Here is a 9,911-nt window from a genome sequence, read left to right as displayed (position 1 = left end):
CTTTCACCCCCACTTTCCTCCTTATGTCCCTATACCCCACCGGCCTTGCCCTCCTCCAAACCCTCCCCCCCCCCACCGTTTTTCTCCTTCTCACTCTCCCCCTCCCCCACCGTTTTTCTCCTCCTCGCTCCCTCACGCACGTGCCCCTCCCACCGGCGCACTCCGCGCTCTGCCTCGGCCCCGCCCCTCTCCGGCCTCTATTTGGCGGACGGGGCGGGGCCTAGCCGTTGTAGCCCCGCCCCCGCCGAACGGTGACTGCGCTGTGTGGGCCAAGCGGCCGCCGTTGCTGCTGCTGCTGCCGCCGCCGCCGCCATCCCTTCCTCTTCCTCCTCCTCTTCCCTCCTCCTCCTCGTTTCTTTTTCTCCTTCTCCTCCTCCTTCCCTCCTTCTCCCCCTCCCTTCCTTCTCCCCGCCTCAGCCACCACCATGGCGGAGCCGCCTGCTCCCGCTGCCCCGCCGGCAGCCCCGGCGACGGCCGCCCTCCCCGCCGCCGGCTCCCAGAGGCTGCTCTTCACCCACGACCTGGTGTCCGGCCGCTACCGGGGCTCGGTGCGCTTCGGCCTCGTCCGCGTCATGCACGGCGAGGACTCCGACTCCGAGGACGACGACGGGGGGCGAGGCCCCGGAGCAGGAGGCGGCGGTGGCGGAGGGAGCAGTGGCGGCGGCGGCGGCCCCGGGGGAGGCGGAGCGGGCAGCTCGGGGGGCTCCGAGTCCGGGGGCCCCTGCGGCGGGGAGGAGAGCCGAGGGAGCCCCCTCCGCCGCGGCTACGTGCGCGTCCAGTGGTACCCGGAGGGCATTAAGCAGCACGTCAAGGAGACCAAGGTAACCGAGGAGGAGGAGAAGCAGCCGCCGCCGCCGCCCTGGGCCTCGTTTGCATCTCGTCTGCATCTCATCTGCATACACGGCGGCGAGGGAGGGAGGGAGGGGGATAGTAGCTGGGGAGGGGGGCTCCTTAGGCAGGACTCCGGAGGAAGGGCAGGGTCTCCGTGGGGTGTGAGGCTCCAGGCCATGTGGGTGGGTGTAGTATCTGGGGTGCCCCCCACCCCCGGAAGGTTGGGCATGGCCTCTGACTCGGGGGTTGCGGAAAGGCAGCTCCTGGCCTCGTGTCTCAATCACGCCTCGCAGGGGCCCACCTTGCACCAGTTAAGGATGCGCAGCAGCTTCTGGACCAAACGGGTTTTCTATTCGTTAGGCCTCCTCTCTCCCACCCATTATGCTCTCTGCACCACAAAGGAAAGAGAGAACCACATTCTTCTCTCTTTGCTCATAGCTCCTGAAAATACTATATTCCGCAATAGTGAATATATTCCCCAAGAGATACAATCTCAGTTCTGCATGCTCCCGATCTGGGCATCTACCTGCAATTCTGTATTGGGTGGGAATTCAGGTGATCTATTGGAAATCTTCATTCTTGAGCTTAATTGTGGCCTCTCTGACTTCCTGCAGTGATATCTGCTGAGGGTTTCTTGTTCTGGGAACTGCATAAAATTCAGTTTGGGTTTTTTAAGCAGATGATACAGTAAAGCTGTAGGATTTCAAATATATGTGGGGATGGATATTGTTTAGGGTGTACAGAAAGCTTCCGGGAACAATTATGACTTAATGTGCATTTCATTAGCAATCATTTAGATTAATTTAGGTTTCTGTAATGCTGCTTGCTAAAACATGATGAGGGTATTAATATTGTTCTCCACAATCTGTTGTTAAACTCCAAACAAATATTTTATACTAATATGGTTGTTTTCAGTTTTTTGCTACACTGTACTAGACATTGCTTTGTGGCATAAGCAGAGGGAATGTTGCAAGTGTGAGATGTTGAAGGCTAGGAATTCATTGGGGCAAAAACCCCTGCAACCTCCCCAACCCCCTGTTTACATAGGAAATGGGTAAGTGTTTGTGCTGTGTAACTTACATAATGAGCGCAAAGTTGAGGCCTAAATAAAAAGGCTCCTGTGTGTGCCCATGGGGTGCAGACCTGAGTGAGTTCATGACTCTACATTTTCCCTCACAAGTGCATCTGTAAGCTAGTAACTACATGTTATTTGGAATGTTGACAAGGGCCTTATGTCTAGTGAACTCTAACTACTTCTCAAATTTCATTGAGTGGTGATACATATGAGGCACGAGATTAGCGGGAAGGGGTGGACACTAAAGTCATACCAAGAGGACTTATAAATGAATGTTGCATGGATCGAAAAGCTTGTGATATAGTAACAGAGGAACTGCATGCTATGATGGGTGGAAGTACTATAAGCAATTCTGAGTCGCGGTGTCTTTGATATGGAAATTGTGTGCGCCTCTCAAAGGAAGTGGTGCATTAATTTTAAAACCGGCATGTTTTAAGTCACTTTTAGTCTCCCCACCCCCAACCCTGCAACACAGTCCATTAAGTTCATACAGAGCAGATAACAACGTCACTTGGGGGCGGGGGAGACCTTCAAAGCTACAACCTAAAAGTGAAAGGCTTCTGTTGCTACATAAATGGACACATTTCTCAAATGCAGGATGAGCTTTCTCCTTTGCAGGAATAAGCTTGGAAGCTTTTTCTTTGTGATAGGTTCTTCATCAGAATTTTGCATTTTATCTAGTTTTCCTTATTTCCACAGTGAGACAGAACTTGGAAATCATGGAATTTGCAAAATAGTAGGTGTAGACCATTACAGAGCCTTTCTAAATTTATATATAGCTCCCATATATGAAGACCAACCCGCCCAACATGATACGGTACTAGAAATTCAACTTTAAATGGAATTCCAGCAGCCTATAAAGCCCCTAAATATGGTGTGGTGATAGGCAAATTGTTAAATGTTAAGTGTTTTATTTTGTTTTTATTTATGTTGGAAGCCACCCGGAGTGGCTGGGGAAACTGAGTCAGATGGGTGGGGTATAAATAATAAAATGATGGAGATGCCGATGCTGATTGGGGAGATTCTGGTTCAAATCGCCACAAAGCCAAGAACTTCACTGAGTGTTCTTGGCCTGAGCTAAGTTATGGTGATTGTCCTGTTTCAATAGATTAGAATAAAATAGGGGAGGATGAGAACCATAAATTTCACCTTGAGTTTTTTAGAGGATGGGTGGGATATAATATAATAAATAAATAAGCACTGCCACCCACTACTCAGTATTTATGCCAAAATGTATATTCTTTGAGTGTCAAGTGAGTGAATTTAATTTACATTTTATTTTAGGTTTCAGATAGCTTAAAATCCATAGGATTACAATTGCATGAGTGAAGATCCTGTTTTTTCCATAGATAAGAGGCTTAAAAACTTTGACCAATCCCTTTCTCAGATTCAGACCCACCATGAATTTTTTACTTCTCTCTAAGTAGGTGGAGTGGATCAAAACTCACCAGCATATCTCACAATGTATACCAACTAGCCAGTAATTGTTGGAGTTTCCTGTCTTTGTCACAATAAATAGGTGTCACAGGAAATGTTTCCAGATTTGTGTGTATACTTTCAACCAGGTTTGTACTGCCCCATGCAAGCCAGGTAACTATATAAACAATCATTTCCCATTACACCTTTTTCTCCTCTTCCTCCCCCTCTGGGAATTAGGTGGTGCAGTTTAGGAAGGCATGTCTGAAATAATGGACATAATACATAGGTTGTGGTTCATTGCTTTGTTGTGAAGTGCTGCTGAGCAATTTTGTAAAATTATCTCTCATTAATCCAATCGTAACACTAAAAATAATGCAAAGAGCCCAACCCAATTCTTTCATTTTCATTTGTCTCAAGTCTGTTACGGTGAGGAATACAGATATTGTAAAATAGCAGCTGCATTAGTAGAAACAGAAAAGAGTTGGTACTGTATTGATCCAAATATAAGCCGTACCTGCAAATAAGCCACACCTTTAAAAAAATTGGGGGGGGGGGGGGAGACAATACCCGAATATAAGCTGCCCCCTTTAAATTCCACAGGCACTCACACCCGTAAATGGCAAATGTAGAAGAAAATCCTACGGGTACTATTCCCCCATGCTCCCGGGCTGCTTCCTGGGGTGGGGGGAGCTGTGCCACTTTGCTGGCAGGCTCCCCACCTCCCCCCTTCTTTTCGGGGGGGGGGAGGCTTGGGAGCTGCAATTGGGAGAGGCGCTGTTGTCCTCCCCCCCCCCCCCCCGACTGGCCCTCGTGATGGTATCCTGGACGGGGGCACACTTTCCATTCCAGCGCTGGAAGGCAAGGCAGGGTGGCGGACCTAGGGCAGGTGTTTTAGCAGGGATATCATAAGGTCGCAAATATAAGCCGCATTTTAACTTTTCGCAGTCAGAATTGTGGGGGGGGGGGGGAGTGTGGCTTATATTCAGGCTAATACGGTACTTGTTTCTGCATATTAACAGTTAGGTATTTTGGCAAAATAAAGATACTTTCTAGGCTATTAGTGGTGGCTTTGTGTAAAACTTGCAAATCCTCAGCATTTTAGAGAACTAGACACAATTACTGCAGTTGGAATTAATAATATACCAGTATATATTTTCTTAAAATGAAAACTTTATTGATTTCATGTCAGTTTGTAGGACTCACTGGGCTATTGGTATTAATTTCTATCTACCACCAAAAGTTGCATGCACATTCCTTCTCCCCCTATGGTTTGTTCCATTGATTTCTTAGCCTTGACTCATAAATGAGATTACTGAAAAATCTGTTCTGAGTTCTTTTTCTTTGGTTTGCTTCGCATAGTGTAGCCTTATTTTAACCTATAGTTGTGTACGTGCAGGGGTCGGCAAACTTTTTCAGCAGGGGGCCAGTCCCCAGTCCCTCAGACCTTGTGGGGGGCCGGACTATATATTTCCCCAAAAAAATATGAACGAATTCCTATGCCCCACAAATAACCCAGAGATGCATTTTAAATAAAAGGACACATTCTACTCATGTAAAAACACACTGATTCCAGGACTGTCCGTGGACCGGATTGAGAAGGCGATTGGGCCGGATCCAGCCCCCGGGCCTTAGTTTGCCTACCCATGTCTAAGTGCATGTAAGAATAGGTCATAAATTGGTTAGTTGCTATCTAACTTGCCTTGTAGGTTGGTTTCTCCGTTATACTAGAGTTGCAACATGTATTCAGTTGACAAGTATGATAAATAAAAACAGTGTTCCTGTTTAATTTGGAAATATTTTGGGCCCCTTTTATTTATTTTGCAAGTAAATCCTGCTCATGGTAATGTACAAATGCCAATTGTCCAGAATTTGCTTTGGAGATTTATCCTCCTCTTGACGTGGTATTTACCTAGTGGTAGATGTACTGTTGCTTAAAGAATGATACTGTAAAACAGAAGTGGCTAACTCCCAACCTGGGGGCCTGATCCGGCACTCAAGGCCCAACTAATTTTGGTGCTGGAGGAAGCAAAAAGAAAACAAAACAAAGGAGATGCAGTATTCTCTTCCCAGCTCAGCACCCTGATGGTAATGGAAATTGCCCCCTCCAGATATCAGGTTCAACATGTGATGAGCTGGGTCCGGTGACTTACATTCATCAGGTGACTGATATGATGAGCTGGGAAGGGGGTAATTCGCATCCACAGAACCCAGCTAGCTGATGGAGATACAAATTGCCACCTCCCCATTCATCAAGTCAATGCCCCCTTCCCAGATAATCTGTACAAATCAGCTGAGGAGGAAGGTTTGTGTTTTGTGTGAGACTCATTTTGGTTGCATCCCTGTTGGCATGTGCCCCCACCCCCACCCCCGGATTGGCCAAGGATGAATATAAGTTAGTCACCCCTGCTGTAAAAGGTGCTCAATACTAAAGCCTGCAAAGCTTGGGCAGGATTCGCCTAAGGAGCCCTATAAGGGGTTTTCCCCTTCTCTTGCTTTGTGTCCCTTTGAAATTGGCTGGGATATGTGTGTCAAAAGAGCCCTTAGAACAGTGCAGAAGGAGGGAAAGGGGGAATCATTCCATCTGACAAGCTATAATGCATGGCTTGATGTTTAATTCCACCACTTGTATTCTTTACGTTCTGTTTCATGTTTAATATTGTACACACTTCAATTTTTCAAATACAGTGGTACCTCTGGTTACGTACTTAATTTGTTCTGGAGGTCCGTTCTTAAGCTGAAACTGTTCTTAACCTGAAGCACCACTTTAGCTAATGGGGCCTCCTCCTCCTCCTGCTGCTGCTGCTGCTGCTGCTGCTGCACGATTTCTGTTCTCATCCTGAAGCAAAGTTCTTAACCCAAAGTACTATTTCTGGGTTAGCAGAGTCTGTAACCTGAAGCGTATGTAACCTGAAGCGTATGTAACCCGAGATACCACTGTACTAGTTTTTTTAAAGAAATGATGTTGAAACTATTTATATTATTATTATTATTATTATTATTATTATTATTATTTATTTCACACACACACACACACACACACACCCCTCTCCATCTACTTGCTGTGATTCGTTCATGCACCACTTTCCAGAGAGTAATTCTGTGGGGTTTATGTACATACATGCAAAGTGAATTGATTAAAACTCATACTCTATTGACTAAGATATCTTTAACCAGGAGGTTAAAGCATTAGCTTATACAGACCATCTTCTTAAGTATTAAAATATATTCTAATAAACCTAAAAGACTCAAATTATACAATTTCATGGGCTTTGGATGAAACTGTATAAAATGCTGTCACCCTTCCACCTGCCCCTAGTTTGGTCTAAATTATGTTCTAACAAAATTGTATAAGCATATCATGCAGGAAAATGGTGGTTTGGGGAAGCCTCATAGTTGGAGAGGTAGGTGATGAGTTTGATTAATAACAGTTCAATTAGTAGGCCAGTGGAGAGGTGCATAGAGACCTGTGGATGTGTTCTCTGTTTCTAGAAACATGTCTATGTTCATGTAAAAGGTAAGGGACCCCTGACCGTTAAGTCCAGTTGTGAACGACTCTGGGGTTGCGGCGCTCATCTCGCTTTACTGGCCGAGGGAGCCGACATTTGTCTGCAGACAGTTTTTCCAGGTCGCATGTCTAAGCCGCTTCTGGTGAACCAGAGCAGCGCACGGAAATGCCGTTTACCTTCCCGCTGGAGCGGTACCTATTTATCTACTTGCACTTTGACGTGCTTTCGAACTGCTAGGTTGGCAGGAGCTGGGACCGAGCGACGGGAGCTCACCCCATTGTGCGGATTCGAACTGCCGACCTTCCAATCAGAAAGCCCTAGGCTCAGTGGTTTAGACCACAGCGCCACCAGCGTTCATGAGTGTTTCTTAATTAATTATTTTTACACCAAGAACATTGAACCCTTTCTTGTCCCTGAACCCTGTGTGCTGATTGTTTAAGTTTGTGGCAGTTAGAATAATCCTGAGCCCTTTATGACACCCTTGCAGCTCAGCAAATGACTTGGGGAAGTCTCACGTGTTTTCTTGTATTTTATTGCTCACCGCCCTGTGACTCTTGGATTGAAGGGTGGTGTACAACAAAATAAAATAAATGCTGCTGTAGCAAAACAAAAGCTGGTATTATTTTCCCCCTTTGAGTTTGTTGTGCTTTTCAGCTAAAATAGCATCCCGAACTCTCAACTTTTCTCAGGGCAATCAGCCTTTATTCATTACAAACATTAATGTGAGTCATAATTGTCAATATATATTTCAAATCTCTCAGTATGTAGAGGATATCAGAAAGATAAACAGCCCTTGCATTAAATATTGTTGAGGGGGTAAGAATAAATGCTGATTGGTTTGAAAAATTGGGAGTTATGATGCATTAGCTTAGGTTTTTAATGCTCTGAAACATTATTCTATGTTACCCACCTAAGAAACCACATCTAGCAAACCTCTTGCTTCTGACATTTATTTTACTCTCTTGGGGGATTACTTAGGAACCACCTGGCATTCACAGTGGTTTGAGACTGAAGGAAAACAAAAGGCTTACTGGAATTGCTGTAGGTCTGTAGAATTGAATGAATAGCCTGCTCCATTACTGTTGTATTTATTGCGAGGTTACTCGCCATTTACTTTCCTTAGTTCACTCTGCAGGTTAAAGTCTGTGATTAATTTTATTTCAGTATATAAACTTGGGGCTTGTGCTTTTGAAATCTTTATTTTTAAGTGTCTCCTTGAATGACAATTCCAGCAGCCTGTCTCAGAGCAGTGATGGGAATCTTATCTTTCTGGATAGTCCTTACACCCAAGATTCATTAGCTAGTGTGGATTTTGTTAGCTAATGTTACTATGTGCTGTTAGCATCCATCTGTCTCAAGAGACAGTGGAGTGCACCTCTGAGTGTGAAGTCAAACCACTGTGTTAGCAGCTCCGAAGTGACCTCCCCGGGGTGCAAGCCTGGCAGTGTGTATGGAGCTCCTAGGCTGCCCAGACATCAAGACCCACCCTTGACCTCACTAACATGGTCCAAAGGAAAGCAGATCAATACATTTGGCACCAACTTGGCTGCAGGAGTTGCTGGAAGGAGGCATGAAACCATCTTGGGGACTCCACTATATAGGATTTACTCCTTAGCCTTTCGCCACAAGGCAGTGAAGGTTTAGGATCAGAGTCTTCCTTCCCAAATAGGCTGCCTTCCCAAATTGACGAGCCCCATTTGCCCTCACTTCCCTCTACAGCACATGTAGAAACCGCCTTCTTGACCATTAAACCCGCTATTGGTCTCATCCACTCAATCTGCTGGAGTCTCGCAGGGGAATTCCCAAACTCACTGAGGGTTTGAGACACATCGGCTACCCTCACCTGGTTTAGCTGGCCAGTCAAAGCCATTCTCCGGGTGTGGCCACTGTCACATGCTGACAGCTTCCAGGAGCCACAGGTGAGAGCTAAGTATTCCAAGTCTAGTAATGCCAGAATTTATTGTAGTAGTTAGAATTTTGACTCAGGCCAGCAAGATCGGAGTTCGACTCCCAGTTCATTTATGAAGCTCACTGGGTGACTTTGAGTAAGTTGTTCGTTCCCTGACTAGCTCAATTCACAGCATAGCTGTCAACTTTTCCCTTTTCTTGCGAGGAATCTATTCGGAATAAGGGAACTTCCCTTTAAAAAAGGGAAACGTTGACAGCTATGCTTCACAGGGTTGTTGTGAGAATGAAGGGAGGTAGCCCCAAGTCTCCCTGTCATCATATCTGCCTTTGTTCCTCCTCAGCCTAACCCTTGAAACTACCAACATAGCGCTTGTGGGTGTATGTGTTCCTGTCAGGACCTTCCTGGCCCCCACAGTGACTTCCTCCCCTTCCTTAATATTGGGTCTTCAGTTTTTTGAAGGCTAATTGCAGTGTGGGGGCATTTGGGGGGGGGGGTCACCACTGGGAATGAAAATATAAATCGTCCCCGCCCCAGCTGTGCCCAATCTGATGAAATTGTGTTTGTGAAGCTGCTGCTAGGTTTGGAATAAACCTTCTATTGGCTACATCATCTCTTACGCTCAGCCATTAGGCCTGAAATTTGGTTCCAACAGAAGGTGATTTAATGCACAAAGTTAACCATTTCCTTGGTTGCACTCTCCTGGAAGATTACTCCCCAATTAGATTTGAAAGAGTCTATTGGATTTAGTTTTTGAGCTTAATTGCAAAAGGCGAGGAAAAATGTAGTCAACAGAAGACTACAGTGGTACCTCAGGTTACAGATGCTTCAGGTTACAGACTCCGCTAACCCAGAAATAGTACCTCGGGTTAAGAACTTTGCTTCAGGATGAGAACAGAAATCGGGCAGCAGGAGGCCCCATTAGCTAAAGTGGTGCTTCAGGTTAAGAACGGACCTCCGGAATGAATTAAGTTCTTAACCCGAGGTACCACTGTACTTTCGAGTCTAAGTGTTTGGTGGGAGGGGTGAGTGTGTAAGATGTGCGCATAGTTGCATAGCATGTGTGTGTGGTGCCCCCAAAGTTTATTACATTCCCAAATATGCCCACTGCCCTGAAATAGTTGTTGACACCCTCTAATCAACCAGTCGGGTAATTCCACTGTCAGACCTGGGT

General features: G+C 45.9%; 1 protein-coding gene across 6 annotated transcripts in view; it reads left to right on the top strand.

Annotated features, from left to right (window-relative positions):
• Window positions 1-243: 243 nt before the first annotated feature.
• Window positions 244-9,911, top strand: part of UBE2O (ubiquitin conjugating enzyme E2 O) — an 85,621-nt gene continuing 75,953 nt past the window's right edge. For all 6 annotated transcript variants that reach the window (XM_028717008.2, XM_028717009.2, XM_028717007.2 and 3 more), the window contains exon 1: window positions 244-821. In XM_028717008.2, the coding sequence (XP_028572841.2) occupies window positions 426-821 (396 nt within the window). In that variant the 5' untranslated portion in view covers window positions 244-425. The remainder of the gene's footprint in view (window positions 822-9,911) is intronic.

The sequence above is a fragment of the Podarcis muralis genome, chromosome 2, assembly GCF_964188315.1.
Source record: "Podarcis muralis chromosome 2, rPodMur119.hap1.1, whole genome shotgun sequence".
NCBI classification, from domain to species: Eukaryota; Metazoa; Chordata; class Lepidosauria; order Squamata; family Lacertidae; genus Podarcis; species Podarcis muralis.
This window is presented reverse-complemented; position numbering and strand designations above follow the sequence as displayed.